Source organism: Protomyctophum parallelum (assembly GCF_964188405.1).
Source record: "Protomyctophum parallelum genome assembly, chromosome: 15".
NCBI lineage: Eukaryota > Metazoa > Chordata > Actinopteri > Myctophiformes > Myctophidae > Protomyctophum > Protomyctophum parallelum.
In genome coordinates, this window is record NC_139710.1 from 18,769,614 (window position 1) to 18,789,800 (window position 20,187).

The 20,187-nt window shown below is 41.7% G+C and overlaps 1 protein-coding gene across 1 annotated transcript; it reads right to left on the reverse strand.

Moving 5' to 3' along the window:
* Window positions 1-1,093: 1,093 nt before the first annotated feature.
* cep78 (centrosomal protein 78) lies at window positions 1,094-20,076 on the reverse strand. The gene is made up of 16 exons (XM_083783828.1): window positions 20,016-20,076; window positions 19,267-19,535; window positions 18,914-19,089; window positions 18,730-18,802; window positions 18,503-18,606; window positions 16,851-17,025; window positions 16,582-16,695; window positions 16,363-16,427; window positions 16,084-16,189; window positions 15,231-15,348; window positions 14,502-14,544; window positions 13,797-13,925; window positions 13,570-13,647; window positions 10,026-10,207; window positions 4,023-4,188; window positions 1,094-2,080 (listed from the first exon to the last, which is right to left on the reverse strand). Exons 2-16 carry the CDS (start codon window positions 19,526-19,528, stop codon window positions 1,445-1,447), a joined length of 2,427 nt encoding a protein of 808 aa, XP_083639954.1. The 5' UTR covers window positions 19,529-19,535; window positions 20,016-20,076; the 3' UTR covers window positions 1,094-1,444.
* Window positions 20,077-20,187: the final 111 nt, after the last annotated feature.

Genomic DNA, 20,187 nt, shown 5'->3' on the forward strand with positions numbered 1-20,187 from the left:
AGCAGTGCTGAGTCATCTGCGAACAGGAACAAGTTGCAGTCACAAGCTGAAGTCATGTCGTTAACATAAATTAGTGTTGGTGTTTTGTCTTCAGTCGGAACACTTCATCCAAGGTCCGACTGACCGCTACAAATCTTGCCTCTTTCCCATTACCTTGTGTCACTCAGGGACACAACGGCACCAGAAAAGATAGTAAACAAGAATATGCAGTAAACATAAACACGGATCCCCCTTGGGACCTATTCTTAAAATATGGCAGTCTGGATTTTGTGATTAAATGTGATAGGAGGATGCACGCACGCACGCACACGCACGCACACACACACGCACGCACGCACGCACGCACACACACACACACGCACACACACACACACACACACCCTTTGAAAGCTTGATTCAAGAGTCCATAATGAGCGCTCACCCCGTTACTTCCCTCTCTACAGGTAGTGGTGTAAAGTAACTAAGTACATGTACTCAAGTACTGTACTTAGATTTTGAGATGTTTTTACTATACTGGAGTGTTTCCAATTCTCAGTACTTTTACATGTACTCCACTACATCTAATATGTAATAAATATGTAATAAAAAGGCAAATATTACACTTTTTCACCACTACAGTGATTTGAAAACTTGAGTTACTAGTTACTTTGTTGATATAGAGTATTGTAAAACATACATTATATAATAATGTAATAATATAACATATATTAACCACTTCAGCCCTACTATGTCTATGTATACATTTTGGCCATTTGAAAATAGCCAATCACACGCGGCCAGTCATTGGAGCAGTGTGCACCACTCAAAAATGTGAGTACTTACCAATGTCTACAGGCCAAGAAACACTGTCTATCCAACAGACATTCCTGGTTACAAGTCATCTCTGAAAGCTCAAAACATTATGTAACATTTCACAGCACTGGCAGTACAATGGAGCCCCATTAGACTGAATAGAAGTAACGTTTCAATGTTTATTGCAAAAATACATTTGGGGGAAGGTGGGAGTTATACAAAAAAGGAATAGAAAGATACTTTGTACAAAAATTACGAAAATAATTTGTCATTCAACGTCTCAACAAAAACGAAAAATACATGTACCAAAAATTTAACATGAAAATAAATTAGCGTTATTCTCAGCAAGAGTAGTATTGTTTTGTTTTTTTGTTTGTTTGTTTTTACAAAAATAACTTTGGCTAGGATCCATTAAAACCTATTTCACTTTTGGGTTGGCCTTTACTAAAACCTCATGACCACTAACCACTCAGCCTTTAAAACGTCAAAGAACAAAACAAGAAAAAACTAAGGGAAATGCTTTCATAGGATGGAACTATTAAGTCAACAAGGTTGTTGACTCCACAAACAACTAGACAGGGAACTTGAGTCAGGGGAAAAGGAGGCAGAAAGAGTTGAAATCAGGTTGGTTAATATTTCCCTTGTCAGCTAATCAGAACGATCGGTCATCGTCTGACTGTCCACCCAGACTGCCCAGAGATCTGATCTGTGCCATAGTGTCCAGTCCCATGTAAGCTTTCACCTCTGACCCTGAACAACCTGCCGTACGTCGCCTTCTAACACCACTCCCCTTTGACCCCGAGGAGGCCACTGACGCTGCCTTCTCACTCATGATGTCACTTACGCTTGACCTGACGGACAAATCACTGAGGGACCCGTCACTGTGGATGGAGCTGTAAACATTGCGGTTCTTGGAGCTGGATCCATGGGAACCGTTGCTATGGTGGGAGTTGCTGTTACTGTGTCCGAGGGAGATTGGTTTAGATGCCTTTCCATGAGAGCTACTTACAAGGAAACTTTTGTTGCTATGGGATCCACTGCCGTAAGATTTATGGCTACGGAAACTGCGCTCTGATCCAGAGTCATGCTGCACTTCAGGTTTAGAGTACTCATCGGGCTCCTGTCCACCACCCTCCAGATCCACATGGGGGTCTATAGCAGGTCCACTAGGCTGGCTGAGAGGAAGCTCAGTTGGTTTATCCGCAGGCAAGAAGCCCCGGGGCGAGGCTGGTGGTCTGTGGTCAAGGCTGGCCGCTGGGTCACTTGAGGCAGCAAGTGGATTATCAACCTGGGTGCAAGATATACCGCTGTGAGCAGGGGCCTCTGAGCTAGGGGTCCCCTGAGCTTCAGCCTTCGCGTGACCGTGTTGCTGTCGCTCAAGCTTAGGGGCCCCCTAAGTTCAAAGTTAATAACAGTTATTACCTTTGAACTTTTTGCCAATAATGGGCTTATCATGGCAATAAAATAAGCCAGTGGTTTTCAACCGATTGTGAATGAGGGACCGCCACCCTGACCCCATGTGTATACAACTTCCCACTGTGTCTCAACTCTCAACCAATAGTCCATTGACTAATAATTTCCTAATAATAATGACTCATCCAGACATCCCGGTGAACGTCCCCCTCTTGAGATTTTAACTCCCTTTTTCTGTTGAATTTCTTGACCTCCTGCATGGACGGTCATGAGTGTCACCAGGTCCTTTATCTCTAGATCTGCCTATGGCTGTGAGCTTTTACTTAACAGCGATAGTGGATATAGACAAGAAATGTGGCGTGCTAGTATGGAAATGACACAGCAAATGACACACAATATTGAACCGGGGACATCTTGACTATTTACCCTGTTTATTGACTAGAGAGCATACCATTTACTCTGCTTTTGCAGAGTTTTAAGATGACTCCACACCAATCAAGTCTTGTTCAGACTAGTCAAAGACTACTTAAAACTGTCAGATTGAAACAGCCTAGCATTTTAATCAGCGCAAACCGACGAAACATAATTTTGTCCCATGCAAATTAGTCTGCATGCAGCGCTGGTTTGCAGTGTTGCCAGTTCTGCTTATTATAAGCGACTTTGGGCTAGTTTTTCTGTAACATACTGTAGCTTAATATTCATAGTTGCGTGTTGCTTTATTTTGGGCGTAGTGTAATGTAGTTGCTTATTTGGACTTGCTTTCACAAATTCCTTTTGAAAATAGCTGATGTAATAGGGCTCAAGTGGTGAAACTGGTTGCTTCTTTTGGCAACACAGAGCTTCTGCAGCCGCACCAAAACAAAACACACATAGAGTTTTTGGTTGAGATTGAGAGTTGAGAGTTGAGATTGAGAATATGGTATCTAGTTCACACTACATGAGTCAGCATTGAAACACGACGAGCAGACTAGAGGTCCACTCACTCTACAGTGGAGTAATTTACCCCCTCATCACTACAACACAGATGACAGATAGCGTCGGCTCTCTAGGTCGGCAACCGACCGAACATGCTTGGTTCTTCATCAATGGGTTCCGAGTTCCGACGCGTCGGGAAGGCGATATGGACGGCAAGCAACGGGAGCTTGTCATCAGCATAGACATATATAAAGGCTAGATGGCTCAAGGCGGAGTCTCTGATGTAGTTCACCCGGCGGCCATCTTGCCGAGGGGCTACAGTACAGTATGTTCTATGGCTGCTCAGTTATGAGTCATAACTCGCTCAAATCTTGACGGATTTACAAACGGGTTGTTTAATACAAACGTATATAAGTATGCGGACGTCTCCGACGTTTATAACAAACCAAACCGTTTGAAAATCGGTTGAAAATCAAGCAAGTTATGGTTATTTAAAAAATATATGCCCATAGACACAATGTTATGCTGCCCCTCGGTAAGATGGCCGCCACATAGCAACGTCGCTCTCATTGGCCAGTAGCGCGGGTGAGCCATCTAGCTTTCTTATATATATCTATGGTCATCAGGAGTCTCCTACCGACAAGCTTTCAAACGCTTTCAAACTGCCCGACAGCAGACGGTCTGTGTTGTCTGGAGCTGCCTTTAGAACCTAAAATGATGACCAGCGCAAGATTCATGATTCTGTTGTATAATCAAAATAATACTTCTGCTGTCATCGTATCTATGCCAATATCTCACTTGTACTGAGGACACAGAGCTAAGAGATTACATCAAGCATTCAACCAATAGCGATATGACATAAATTTATATTGCTTGTTTGCTAAACATTCCAATAGACTTACTGTATATGCAGCATCTGTTTCTGCCTCAATATTCTGAAAACCTCCGTCATCTACAGGCGCCGATGCTTCACACCCCAGAGGTTGTCCAGTGGAAGAGAGCTGAGGTTTCCCCAGAGAGCTGAAGTCTGATTGGTCAATCCCAGCGATGGAGGCTAGCTGACCTAGGCTAGAAGGAACAAAGAATCAATTGGATGTTGTTGTTTATGTCTCTATTAGAGAAAGTGAGTTAAATAGCAATGTCTTAAAAATCACAAGGTTACATTTTTAGTTTTTCAAAAACTTAGGTCAGGATTTAGAAGGCATTTTTACAATCGGCCTCAGGTCTAGTATAGTTTGTTGCGGTACAGGCTTTAGTTCCGACATACTATTGGTCCGACTGTCATTAGACCGACAACCTACCTAAAACCCTAACTTAACCATAACCGCAAGCACGGGAGCAGCACATGTTCGACCGCTTGTCCGACCGTTGTTTCTGCATGTCCGACCTTTGGTGTGTCGGATCTGCGTGTGCATCCCGTCTGTTGGATACTTTTGATGCAGTAGCATAATGGTCTCTTTCTCTCCTCTTAATTTTAGAGGCATTAAAAAGAAATGTGCAGATACTGTACCCTGACAAAGTGTGTATACTCTGATGAGAAAACAATGTTGTACATTAAGCTAATCATTTGGGGACCCCCCTGGGGTGTTTATATAAACAAATAAATTAAATTAATAAAAAGGTAGTGAACAGCACCCAGGGAGCAGTTAGAGGTTCTGTCACTTCTGTCTCTTACTCAAGGACACTTTGTCATGATGTCAAAAGGAGCTGGATCCTTCTGATTCTGAGGTGCCCACTCTCTCTCCTGAGCCCCCGTCCTGCTGCCCAACTAACGAGAAAGTGAAAGTGTCTCAAAACAAAACCGTACTGATGTCCCATGTTGATAGTCATCAACTGACCAGCCAGACACTCAACCAATCCAGACGATGGGAGAGAAAACGAAAGGGGCTTTTGAGTATCGAAATGATACCTGAATTTTCGAGAAAGCGATAGTGTCTCAAAACAAAACTTAACTGAAGGAGCTTTTTATAATGAAGCTACTGATGGGAAATATATTTTGGGAGGACAGGTGACCTGGCTTATAACACCAATGATATCATGTTCTTAAAGTCCTGACCGCCAGTTTGGGAAGCCCCTGCTCTAGAGCTATGTCCTGCAAGGCCCTGTAAAGTTCAATGTTTCATCATTAGTACATTTTGCAAATCATGGTCACATTCTGGAAAAAGTACACACCGGTCTTGTGTCTGAACACAGCTTTGATGGATGTGTTCCAATCAAACAAATGTTTGGTCAAACCATTGAGCTTCCACTGGAAATGCATTGGAGTGGCCATTAAAACACAAGACCGGTGTCTTGAATGTGTGAATGCAGCCCAGTAAGGGCATATGTCGACCCTGCCCCACTCCCCTCTGCCTCACCCCCTCCTGGTGCTGCGGCAAAGCAAAGTAAAGCAAAGTTCTTTGTTTACCCAGGGAAGTGGACTAAGCCAAGGACCTGTTTACAGCCACACCCTGCTCATAGAACATTTCATGGTAGGGGTTCAATGCCTTGCTCAAGGGCACTTCAGCGGTGGTAAGTTTAACGTGCCAGTCCGGGGATGCGAACTGGCGACCTTCCGGTATCAAGACCGCTCCGCAAACCGTTCGGCCACCCCTTCAGGTCGATTTTGAAGGTGCGGTTTACCAGGTCGTGATACATAAATTGGCCTCGCTCTGCGCACATTCGTATTATGAAAGGCATATCGGCCCGTGTTGAACGCACTCGGCCCGTGTTGAACGCACACACATTTGGCATACCGCGTCCCTGAATATTTTAGCATTGTGGGAGTGTCCATATGTTAATTATTCTCGCTTTGCGCAATTTGCTATTAAGCCCCTTGACCTAAAGACACTCAGCGCATAACGATTAGACGTGGGTCTGACCACCTCATAAACGCAAAAAGCACTGTTTGATTTGACACTTGAGCGCTCTGGGAGGCTGGTAGAGTGTTGCCATGTCTATTTATTATAAGCGGCTTATTTTTCTGTAAAGTTGCTTTCTGTGTGATTGCTTTTCTTGTTTCTAAAGTGGTTATTTGGGCTTTTCTCCTAATGTTGTTTAAACCAGTGATCCTCACACAGCACATTCCCATGTCAAGGATCCCCAGATGAATGCATTTGCCCAACTAAGGACAGCTAATCCAAAAATTAAATAAAAAGATTACTTTTGAAAATAGCAGATCTATACCAGCTCACAATGCATCACATTCATTCATTAAAACTATGAACTCTGACTGCAGGGGGATATATAATGATCATTATAACAATGTGCAAGAACATATTTAAAAAGAAGGAAGAACTTTATATTTGTGGACAATCAAAATATGTTTTTTTATTTTAATGTGGTGTCATTCAAATTAATCTGGATATGGCAGACTCACTATTTAGAAAATAAAAACATGGCACTTCATTTAAAATAGGTTACAGACCCCTGTTATATGCGCTTATTTTTATAGACCTATTTACTTGTTTCTATGAGACATGGCAGTTTTGCGTCTTTTAAAAAAAAATGTTGAGATTAGAAACGGCCATAATTCTTTCATTTCTCAACCTTAAAAATAAATAAAAACATCTCCATAATCCGTGGGAAATGTGCTTTCATATGCTGTATCACACCCGATTCAAGTCTTCTTCAATAGAATGCTACGAGCGAACTCAGCATTACGCAGCACGCATTCAACTCATTCCTTCGTCGTGACTTGAATGAAATAAAATATAATAAACGTTATTTTACTGGTGTTTTTCAATAGAAACAAATAAAGAGCGTGTGTAGGCTACTGTGTGCAAGTGCAACAGTGCATATACATGCATGCACTAGGCTATATTTCTTCCGTGTCGGGATGGTGATTGAGCTCTTCAAGTTCACAGCCCGTTTGGTCTTTCATAAAAAAACGTTGATATTAGCCTATAAACACTCATGGTTCTCTCATTTCTCAACCGTTTTATTAAATGTAAAAATCTCCATATTCCTTAGGAATCTTGCTTTCATTCGCTGTATGGTACATGGTTCTATCGTTATCGAATTAATTAATTACGCATGGATTGGCAATTTGCCAATATGCTGCTATCTACTCGCAATTCCATTCCGATCTGAAAGGTGGGTCTGTTCTTTTGAGGCATAAAGGTGACAGCATGCAGTGCAATAGGAATAATTAACCCAAATGTGACAAAGGCATGTCATGTCTTCTATGGTGCCAGCCTGAAGAAATGTCATACCACGACCCCCAAAGTGCGCATTCCGTATGTGACATCAGCTGACTGGTAAAGAGAATAGTACGGACATGTTGATTGGGTACGTCTCAAACACGCCTTAAACACACCCATGACTAATTCAAGGCCGTTTTGCGCACTCCGCGGGGTGTCAAAAGCGCTTCTTAACATGCCCAAAATTGCAATATGACATACTACACGCCCCCAGATCATAATACTGTAATTAGATTAGTAATATAGAAGTAAGTAACATAGAAGTCCTAAATCGACCCCCTTGGCTCCTAAATCGATCGGCCATCTTGGATCCTAAACACAATGTAAACAATGGGACCGGGGTGGGGCAAAGAAAGGCCCTTAACGAGAAAGTGAAAGTGTCTCAAAACAAAACTTAACTGAAGGGGCTTTAGATAATTAAGCTACTGCTGGGAAATGTATTTTAGGAGGACAGCTGACCGGTAGCTTACAAAACACAGACAGCAGAAGCAGAACATAACCACTAACTAACCGTTCCAAACACCACCAAACATGCTTGCCAAAATAAGTGGGGGATTGAGGGGTGTGCTGGTTCACTCGGGGATCAACAAGGTTTCTACTGTAGAAATCAAATCTGCCCATTCAACTTGATGAATGTGTTATGGCCAAATCCAGCTCAATGCTGGATCTCTAAAATAGTAATTCAATAAAGAGTCAAATTGATCCATTTACACCAGAGGTTTTCAACTGGTGGTCCGTGGACCGCTGGTGGTCCGTGAAGGTATTGCATGTGGTCCCTGGCCATGCATTTAGTATGTTTTTTTTATCGACCACTAGTTGGAAATGAACTAGTTCATTAAGTGACCTGGTGATCTATGATGACATCAATGTCAGTTACTGGGAAGTCGGATGTTAAGAACTTCCATAGAAAGGGAGTTTGAATTTCAAGGGAAAATGAACCGGATTGACTGGTTGAGTCTATTAGGAAATGTCAAATGTGCCCATATAATCATGCAATCGCATGTGTCTGCTATCTAAGAATTTAATATGGAAGGTTAAGAGAACAGAGTAAGGGCAACCATGGGAAAGGAATAGCTCCGGACGACTAGCATATGCCAGTTAAATTACTGACTGTTAAGGGCTTGATTTAATTCACCTCAAATTAACAAATTTGATATTAATTTTAATATCCCCTCACCCAACTCAACAGTGGTCCCCAGGTTGATTCTTAGTCAGGGTGGTGGTCCCCAGGTTGATTATTAGTCAGCGTGGTGGTCCCTGGTTCATAATCAGTTGAAAACCCCTGATTTACACAATGGTGTAGCAGTAGCTAAAGCTAGAAACCTATAGGTTTCTGTAACCACACAAAAAAAATATGCATTTATCCTTCGCAAATCAATATTTTTCAAAAACCTGACTTTGAAGTGAATTATCTGTACATAACTACATACATACTGTACGTACATTTAATCTAAGATTAAAGTATTGCAATTCCACTTCAAATCAGAGTTGTGCACACTATCCCATTGATTGCTCTGGGTGGGTTGCAAATGATGCTAGTCATACTTTGGTGGGGCTCCGTTCGTTTGGCCCCGACTAGCATATATTTCATTTGCATTCACTTATCTTGCCAATGCCTTGTTCTGGGCATGCTATAATAGACTAACATTCGAAAATAGGCAAACATTTTGCAAAAAATAGCCTATCAACAGGCTTACAATGCATCACATTGCAACACGTTGTAAGCTTGTAGATTGGCTTCTTTTGGTGAAGAGATTTGGTATAGAGAAAAAACGAGGGAGCCAAGTATAGACCAAGCCCCCAGAATGGCTGGCGAATGTTGAAGCCGCAAGACGTAGTGGTCAGAGCTGGAACTGCAGGAGTGCCCGTGCATTTAGTACTGCTGGGGTTTAACATTGCACTTCCTCATTTGCGGAAGTAGAGCGTTCTTCCAGGTAAGGTGCTTCAAAACACCACTGAGCAACTTCCATTGAAATGAATACTAGGGGGCGGGGCTGTCCGCACTCTATCCTTTATAACTCTATGTCTATGGTATTTTATAGTATTCAAGTTTGCTCTAGTTGCTCATTAGAAATAGGTCACTTACATTTTCATTTCACCTCTATCCACTATGTTCCAGTTTGGGCCAGTATGGCATATCTATGGATATGCCATACTGGCACACAGTCTGAGTGAGTAACACAATGACATCTGTGTTTACTTTCCGGGCATGGTCAGCTGTCGTCCTCACATCTATACTTCGGTTGAGTTTCGTTTTGAGAATGACAAAAACAAAAAGACCCTTTCATTTTTTAACTCTCCTTGTCCGAGTCTGGATCAGGTGATGTTGATGGCCACTGCACTAAATTATAAAGGGAGAAAGGGGAGACCTATGGTGGGGAAATCTCTGTTTCAGCTTCAGCCAGCTGAAGGCTGCTCAGAGAGAGCAGTTAGGGGTTAAGTGTCTTGCTCATGGAAAAGCAGGACCCATTCAGCTATAGCCACCCAGCTACAGGTATACACGGCAATACAGGAACTTACCTGGAACAGCTGAGGCTGTTTAAGGAATGAAAAAGGGGTTCTCACTAACATATGCCACACACGGAAACAGGGATGTGCCTAGAGGTGAGCCTGGGGTTCTTTTAAATTCTAAAAGGTTAGGTGCTGTTGCAAGTATTAAAGCAACAGGTAAGTTTAAAGGTTTTGAGGAAAGATGCGTTTCTATTGTCTTATAATATTACCTACCCAGCATCCTTCAGGAGGTCCAGGAAGGCGTGGAACTTGGAAAATGAGTTCTCAATACTATCCAGGACTGCCTCGTCCTCAAGGGCACTGGAGGCAGTTGCCACTGACCGATAGTTAGGGGCCACAAGCGCCTCAGACATAGAAAGATTGACGCTGCGAAGACGTGCATTCGCCATCTCATACTGAACAGGAAAGAAGAAAAGATTGTAAATGTGATCTCTTGCTTGCTCTCAAAGTTCTACTTGTGTCAGTGTTTAAACATTTTATTAAGCCTATACTACAGTATGCCGTGTTTAAGAGAATATTCACATAACTTTGGCCTCATAGCATACTGTAATTACCATATATGCCGACTGCTGAGTCATATTATACGGTTCTCAGAAAAGACGAAAAAAGACTATCTGCCTAAGTCAAAGATATTGACTTTAAAAAGTGCTTTCAGTAATTTCACAAGTCATATTTGATCTGCCTTTATTTATATCGGCCCAGCTTCACCTTGCCTCAGATTGCTTGTTACATTCTTAAAACACTTTGGCCCTCATTTATCAATGCGGTGTACGCCCAAATATGGGCGTACACCGGAATAACAGCAGTTTTCTGCATTTATCATGCCTGCATGAACTTGAACTTGAACCTGTGCCCGGCCAAATATCACGTCAGGTTGGGAGCTGTCGTAGGCTTTGTCCTCACCTGTTTTTCTGTCGTAGAAAAGCGGAGCAGCATCATCTGACCAGCTGACAGGCTGTCACAGGCATCTAAAACATAATTATGTTTTCACTAATGAACGAAAATAACATCGCCTGCAACTGGGACGTATCCTCAGTGATGTATCCCAAGGTCATCAGGGTTTCGGGTCTCTCGAACATCATACCCCTCACTCGGGTGACCCAGCCGGGGTGATCAAGTCCCGACTTATGTCCCAGTAGCTACCCTCGATCAGACCACTAGGGAAAGACAGGGCCGCACTAATACAATACAGCTAGAGTCAAGTCTCCCAATCTACGTACTGCAGGCCCATGTCTTTTTCGAGTTACGGTATGTGCAATCTCCTAGCAGCTCGTCTCGTCCTCGTTTAAAGATAAACCTGACGTGTCGTTCGAATGCCGAGCCAGTGCAAGTGGGGACCGCATCCGCATCTTTAGGTAGGCTAACCCAGCCAGCCCACCACCAGTAGGCTACCACTGTACCACATAAGGTTTAGGCTGCTAGCTGCTCATTCATTGACAGCCCAGCCACTGCAGCAGGAAATCTAATATAGACTGTCATAAACGTGCATGGTCACGGTGTCAGGGATCATAGAGACAGACCGGAGGAGATGCAGCAAAACAGCAGCGTGTGTGTGCACGGTTGTCATGGGCTGTGCACGTCCAAACTCATTTCCAATGACATATGTGAGATCATAATTGTTATTTCGTTATTTTTTTTATTTTTTTATCCGACGATTTTGTAACCCATTTTTCACCTCTGTGTCAATTATCTAATGTGATCCTGGGCTCTACACACCCTCTGCCAACCTAGTCCCCATATATGGGGGACATGGGGAGAGCAACGGACTTGAACTCATGCTTCCTTCATGCCTGATCGTCCAAGTTGCTCCATGCTTGCCACACATGATAGGGGGAGTTTCCCTGGTTGGACGTAGCGCGTGGAAGGAACACGTTATTCCAACCAGATCCTTTCCCCTCCATCAGGCGCCCCGGCTGGCCACTGGGGGAGGAAGTTTAAAGACCAGGATTACTGGTCTTTAACCCTCTAAGACCCAGCGTTGCTTTTTAGCAACAATTTTATTTTATTTAATTACTACATTTTTTTTTTTTTTTCCTGTTCTTTTTTCACCTAAACGTCATCAGTGATGTTCATTGCAATGCCATTTCAATGCCATTGGTCATGATATTTGCATATAAATACCCCCCACAGAGGCTGAAATTCACACAAATAAAAAATGTCTGGACGCAATTTTGAACATTTTTTAACCTAAGACTTTTGACCTTTACCCTAATAAAAGTAGGTAAAATAATTGTAATAAATGTTTTTTTGTGATCATTAGAATGTCTAGAACATGTTTGATTCATTATTGTGAAAGATATCCCCAAAATGTAAATTATTAATTTATTATATTATTATATAATTATTATATAATTATTATAAGTTTTTCATCAAACTTTATTATTTTATTTTTAACATATGTTTTAGTCTTAGTCCTAGTACAAAGTAGTAGTAAGGTTGAAATCTATTTTTTGCAATTAGAAATTAATGCGGGTGTTAGAGGGTTAATACGTTGTCGTATTGCAGTTGTTCATGTAGCAAAAACAAGGGCGAGGCTTGATTTCATAGGGTGTGCCAGATTGATTTCAGCCGTCACATTTATTAACGCTCGGAACCACTTCATAAATAAAAGTTCGTGCCGGCGTCAGTGTACCAACACTCAAATTTGAGGCAGACTTTATGCTCCATTGATATATATCTGCCCAAGTCATCTCTAGGCAGAAACTGACTTTGGAATGTAACAAGCATTCTGATTAGCTTAGCTTAGGACATAGGCAACGAGGCACAATGATGCAGCAGTGTTAGGAGAGTAAAAAGTTACTTACTATAGGCAATTATGCAATTATGAGGCTAATGATAATGTAATATTTGAACATTTGCCAGCAAGACATAAATTGGAGTCAAAGTTTAAACACCCAACCCCATTTGTCTCCTGGTTGTCACAATATCTTCAAGGTCGGATAAAATCAATAGTAGTATCACAACATCTTCTTTCTTTTTACACTTTAGAAGTTTTCTAACATTTGACTAATACATCTCTACAGTAGCTCTGCTGGTTAGTCACAATTTTTGATGAAGTCTGACACATAGGAAGGCCTGTCACACGTGGTCAGAAAGGATTCCTTAGGCTTAGGAGGCTTAAGAGTAAAAATGATCTGTTATTACATTATGTGGCGTCCATGTTCTTTACAACAGAACATTATGACATAACACTGAGAAACACTGTGAACTTAAAACAGGATCTATTGTTAAAAAGATAAGCATATAATGTCATTGAGATGTGTCATGACAATAGGGCAGTTTCTATGTCAGCAAAATAGGGTATTGAATTTGAATGGTTTTAAATCTGTCACTACTCAGTGCTAAATACATTTGGTGCAGTTAAGTTATGTTGCATTTCCAATGTTTGACAACATGAAACTCCATTCAGAATATTGGCTGGAGCTGGCTGAACACATTTTAAAGTCATGAATTAGAATAAAGTGAATAAAAGTGTTCCTATTGGGCAAGTGCAGACGGTGTGTGGGTCACTTCATGATTATTCTCTGCGTTGATCCCTGCCTATGCACCCGTCTCTGAGACGACCAGGTGTGCATAAGACTGCGAAACTCACAAATTAAAAACCTAACGGTTATTATGTAAATCAGCACGCCACACTCAAATACTTGACTTTGTCTGATGCTGCTATCAACTGGTCCTCAGTTAAATACCAACCACTGAGATCAGCTAACACTGCTGCAGTAGCAATGTGAAAACTCTGGAAGAGGAGTATCAGTACCTCCATGACCCTGGACTCAGCTTTCAGTCTGGCTCTGCGCTCTTCCGCCAGTCTCATACGACAATCCTCTAGCTCCATCTGTAGGAGTCAGAGAGACACACGCACACGCACACACAATGTGAATGCTTGAAACGGGTCAGAATCGGTGTGTGTAGTCTGTGTACGTGCGTGCATGAGTTTCCGAAATAACCAGTAATAACACAGTCCTGTTCATACACAGATCTTACCTGCATACGTCGACGGCTGACAGCAGATAGAGTTGGCTCAACTTCAACCACCACCTCCTCTACCTCCTCCTCCTCTTCCTCCTCTTCGTCCAACTCTGATTCCAAGGTAACTTTCACAGAGGCTGCACCCTGTTGAAGACCGTATAGTAGTGTATGACTGTATAGTAGTGTTGTGCATTAAGACTATGAATGCTTCAACACTATAGAGAATGATACAAATAACTCAACTGAACACACAATTACATGGATTTAACTAAAGCAAAAATAAAGTCCTACTGTGCGATTTGTGAAACAGTATGAAAGGAGCCCTCCACACTAGCATTGACTCCTAACCAATTAACACAATATGTAAAATTAAATTATGATGTTTTTAGTAATACTGTTCCTGCTGTTCTGTATGCATACTACGAACCAGGTGAAGAAATCACAGATTGAGGCTTTAACATGAAATATCCTATCAACAAGCTATCAAAGCATGCTTTAGGTATAACCTGCTTTCATAGAAGACATGCTTTCATAGAAGACATGCCGGCTTCTATGGAATCCAAATGACTGAAATCAGTCGTGGCGACGTTGATCCATGCAATTAGTAGTGGCAGCAGATCTGGATGTCAGACCATATTAATGTGCATCATGTGTAGGCAATGGTGGACATTCTGTTCACAACTCAGATAAAGCAAAGTAGAACAAAAAGCTTTTCCATACCTGAAAGCTCTGCTCCACCGTGGTAAGACCAGGAGACAGACCACTGAAACAAAACTACATTTCAGACTACTTTGTTCTACTTAAGCACATACACACTCCACTGGAGATTTGAGAGTTAATTGTCTTCCCAATTTAAATTATGACAGGGTTTTGGCATGGGAATTTGGAATGTTCACAAGCAAGACTTTTGCACACCTTCATAATATAAAACAAAAAAATACATCAGAGAACACCAAGCTAGGGTTGACAAACTTAGAAGAAAATACTCAGTCACATAGTCTTCAAATGCAATAATTTGTTTACACAAAGTTTTGGTCCCGAAACCTTCATGGAGTTGTCTTAGGTTTAAACAACCTGATGAAAGGCCTCAGGGCCAAATGTATTTTTCTGGCAGGGAATGTTGCCATACATTGCATATGTCAACATTACAGTTGCAAATTAAGTAAAACAAAAAGGTTAGTAAATCATTTTTAAGGCTAGGATTAGAGTTCCTAAAAGGTAACTTTAGTACATTTAATAAATAAACACATTTATCAACATTTAGTTGATCATAAAATGTTGATAGTATACTTATATATTATATTGGATTTTTATTCATATTATATAATAATTATAATGATGTGTTTTTCTTTTCTTGATGTTTTTGCTTCATTTAGATCAGCCTGAATCGAACACTCTTCTGGAAATATATGAATTCCTTTGACTGAACTGATCTGTGTATGTCCTCACCTCTGGCGTTGGGAACGTGCAGCAGTGCGCCAAGGCACACCTCTGGAGCGACATGGGGGCCTCTGTTGCTGGACAACTCCTGGACTCCACCTGCCAGCTGAGGTCCCTCTCCGAGGGGCTAGGACAGGACCATGGATGGTTAAAAACAGAAATCAGCGAGAAAATAAACATGGATTTAACACAGAATTGTAAAAGTATTTAAGTCCAACGATAAGACTGAGCCTGCCCTATACTATCAATGCCTTCCACAATAGTTCAGTGTCTCTCCTCTCACTAATTCAATTATCCAATCTGTGTTCAGGCCAGGGTCTGGCTTACCATCGTAGCCGTCCTCAATACTCCGGCTGAAGCCAGAGGCTCAGCTGCCTTCCTGCAGAGGGCTAGCTTCTGTACCCCGGCTATAATCGTGCAGGCTATGGAGTCAGTGCCAAAACTGTATCAAATGTTGTTTGCAATTTAAGGGTGCACGTCCACTTGGAAGCTGACATTACAATATCTTGCTATAAAGAAGTAGACAATCTTTTCAAAATGTTTTTTTTTTTTAGAGCTTGGAATGTACAATCTTTCACTCCAGTACTATACCATGAGTTTAAAGGCTAATTTATACTTCACACAACTCTTTCAACAAGTGTAGATGTGACGCAATAATTAGTCCAAAAGGGTTTAGTACTAGCAAAGGGGCACACCACTACAGATGGCTTAAATCATGCAGCAGTTATAACTGTAATTACATTAGTTATGTGTTATGATTTTGCATTATGACTGCTACAAGTATATGATGTTCCTATGAATACAATTAGACAATTATGTACAGATATATACAGGTATGAATATACAATATATATATATGTACCTATCCTGAATGCAGCTTTCCCTCTGGCTGAATTGGACAACGGTCTTCTTTTAGGGCCAGCAGGTTTCGGTGAGTCTTTGTGGGTGGGTGGTTTGATCCAGTTGTACTGCAATAAAGAACAGTCAACATTCACGCTATGAAAATTTTTAAAAAGAAAGAAAGAAAAAACTAAAACTATGAATCATTAATTCAGTATTTCTACAAAAAACACATTTACATGAACAGACCTCCTCATTCACGTACACATTGTTTGCTTGAACATTAACCACAAAAGATTACCTCTGATGACTGTCCATCAGCGTTCATCAGGACCTTCTCTATTATAGTTTTTATGAGCACCTTGTCTGTAAGAGGCAAGAGAACAAAACAACACATAGACAAACAATCTACTGGAATGGTTTGTTGACCATTATTTGATATGGATACATTGTAATATTGTATTAGCTTGAGCATCCTGAGAAAAGAAACCCCAGTGAATTCTGGCGTGTGGCTCCTCACCGACTAAAGGGTTACTTCTGATATCCAGCACACACAGAGTAGAGTTAGTCTTCAAGGACTCCAATAGACACTGAGCTCCCTTGTTGGACAGACCACACTTCTGTAGGTCCACAGCTGTTGGATAAATAATCATATATGATAAGCCATGTACACAGACTGGTGGCAAATTTGGCAATAGTGTTTTTAGACTATTAAAAGAACTGCAAAATGCACGCACACGCACACACACGCACACACACGCACACACACACACACACACACACTCTAACCTTTAACCCAAAGGTCCTCAGCCAGTTCGTGTGCAAGGGCTGCAGCCCCCCGGTCCCCTATGAGAAGGTTACAGTTGAGGGTGACTCGCCGGAGACCTGCCATTCCCTCAAATTGTGGTTGGCGATACCTCAGCGACTGAGCCCACCCTTCACCATGCCGCCGCATTCCCTGGTGCTGCAGGTGGGAATGCGATTGCAGAAACATTAGGGACAGCAGGACAACACCACATCGAATGAAGAGACTGAAACATTAGGGACAGCAATACAACACCACATCGAATGAAGAGACTGAAACATTAGGGACAGCAGGACAACACCACATCGAATGAGGAGACTGAAACATTAGGGACAGCAGGACAACACCACATCGAATGAGGAGACTGAAACATTAGGGACAGCAGGACAACACCACATCGAATGAGGAGACTGAAACATTAGGGACAGCAGGACAACACCACATCGAATGAGGAGACTGAAACATTAGGGACAGCAGGACAACACCACATCGAATGAGGAGACTGAAACATTAGGGACAGCAGGACAACACCACATCGAATGAGGAAACATTAGGGACAGCAGGACAACACCACATCGAATGAGGAAACATTAGGGACAGCAGGACAACACCACATCGAATGAGGAAACATTAGGGACAGCAGGACAACACCACATCTGAGGAAACATTAGGGACAGCAGGACAACACCACATCGAATGAGGAGAAACATTAGGGACAGCAGGACAACACCACATCGAATGAGGAGAAACATTAGGGACAGCAGGACAACACCACATCGAATGAGGAGAAACATTAGGGACAGCAGGACAACACCACATCGAATGAGGAAACATTAGGGACAGCAGGACAACACCACATCGAATGAGGAAACATTAGGGACAGCAGGACAACACCACATCGAATGAGGAAACATTAGGGACAGCAGGACAACACCACATCGAATGAGGAGACTGAAACATTAGGGACAGCAGGACAACACCACATCGAATGAAGAGACTGGAATCTGGGGGGAAATGCATGTACACAAAACGTTTTGAATAATGCCACACGTGTTAATGTTAATCAAAAATTATTATCATCAAATTGTTCAGTGAACATCATAACAGCATGAGTCCACGGTTAATAGTCTCTTCTGTTTTTAACGGTGCTGTAAATATTTGATATTTGTTTGTTAAAATATCTGTTAAATAGCTCTATATTCCTAATCATCCCTATAGTGTTAGTTCGGTAACAGGAGTTTCTCTCTCCTGACTGGATGAAATAAGTGTGAAGTGTCCCACGGGAAAATGTATTTTCTGTTTACTAAAGAGCTGGAGAGACTTACTGAACAAACACTATAGCAATAAGAATACACATTTAAATATTTTAACAAAACACTTAGGCTTACAGCACCTTTAGGTGACAGCTTCTGGGAACTCAGATAAAGTATCCACAATCAAACATGCCACTAGATGGCGACAGTACCATTCTCATCTCTATGGCATTCACAGAAAGAGCAGAAAGAGGCTGTGATTTCTTTCCAGTCTCAGCATACACTATGCTGCCTTGGAGAAATTTAACTACTGTGAAATTGTTCATACAAAAAGTAATACATTTTTAAATACACATTTTAGCTTTAGTTGCAAGATATTATACCTTGATTATGTTGGCCATGTGCTCAGCCCCTCTCCAGGTGAGATTACATCCCGTAAAATCCACTGTCTTAATACTTGCAGAGTACTTCACACTTTGGCAAATCACTAAAAGTTAGACAGAGAACAAACTTGGATACTGTAGTGTAACAATAACTCACTGTTTAGAGACTTTCACAGTTGTTACAATGAAGAGAAAAGTTATCCAAGGTACAAACTAAATACACATACCCTCTAACCCATCATCACCAATTGGACAGTTAGCCAGAGACAGGTTTTCCAAGGATTTATTTTTCCCCAAACCCTAGACAGAATATAAAGGAATAGAACAGAGAAGAGACCGTGATGAATCAGCGCAGTGTCAGTCAAGCTTTATTGCTACAGTACTCTACTTAGTACTTAGCCTATGTTGTACCTTTGTTAAAGTGATGAGGTCCCTTTCTCTCAGTGGAAGTCCATTAAGCTGCAGAGTCTTAAGGCTGGGAGAGACAGCAAGACAATCTCTTAGTGCCTTACACAACTTCAGTATCGTGTCCTTGCAGCAGATAGCAGGGATCTTCTTCCTGTAGCTGGACTTGTAGCACCTGCTATCTGAGAGGAAGAGATGGCCAAGTAAGTCACAAACCATTTTCCTTCAACTGAAAATAAACATGCTCTGAAAATGCACATGGACCACGACCACCCATCTGACCACTTAACACGGCTGATAGCAATTATGATATAATAAATATAAATCGTAAAAACAAAATTCCTTCATCTCCACCTTACCTACGTCTCCAGCATTTAGAGCAGCTTGGTATGTGCTGTGGATTGCAATGTGGTGCAGGTGTTTGTTGATAGAGATAGAGCCGAGTATGGGCAGCCAGTCTGTCACTTTGACTTTGTCACCACTGAGGTCCAGTATGCCTTTAGTCAGATTCACATTTACTGCTGGGAGCGGTACTGAGTCCTGTCTGGCACAGGCGTAGTCATAATACGCTTTGAAGTCCTGGGCACCACGCCGTCGAATCTGTGCACTGTCTTGGATCATTTTAGATCTAGCAGAAAAAGATAGACAATATCACAAATTGTGAACAAACAGCAATGTACTACTTTTCTTTATAATCTTGATATTTGCAGTAAGAGCTGAATTCTATTCTATTTCTATAATTATATTATAACACACACACACACACACACACACACACACACACACACACACACACACACTATAGTATCCCATCACATGATCACAGTAGTATCCCATTCCCAAGTAAGGTTTATAATAATATATTTATTATTATGCTAATATTAACGAACACAAAACGTCTGGCACACCGCAGACAAACATAAGGATCCTGTCTGTTTAGACTGAGAGAGATAATATAGTACTAACGTTACACTGACAAATAATAATAAATACACCTGTCGATTACACTTCAATGGCTAACTATACTAGCCAGCTCCCCCAAATAACGCCGGGTAGCGTGGTTGCATGGTATTCTAACGGCTCCATAATCCTTTCATAAACTGCTTACCTGTTATAGACTAGAGCACCTAGAATCTTAGAACTGTTTTGACAATGTTCCCTTGGTTTCCTAACTGCCAACCCGGTTGTTGTTGTTGTTGCTGTTGTCAATGGAGAGGCGCTGAGGAGAAGCTGGCTCCCCCTCGTGCTGTGGAGGAGCAATGGTCTGTAAAGCGCTTGTG

Excerpts from the sequence above, each read along its gene's own strand:
- cep78 (XM_083783828.1), bottom strand. The coding sequence starts at position 19,528 with ATGATCCAAGACAGTGCACAGATTCGACGGCGTGGTGCCCAGGACTTC. Across the intron at positions 16,696-16,850 it reads TGAGGACCTTTGGGTTAAAG|CTGTGGACCTACAGAAGTGT; the intron begins GTTAGAGTGTGT and ends TTTATCCAACAG. Across the intron at positions 16,428-16,581 it reads CAGAAGTAACCCTTTAGTCG|ACAAGGTGCTCATAAAAACT; the intron begins GTGAGGAGCCAC and ends TGCCTCTTACAG.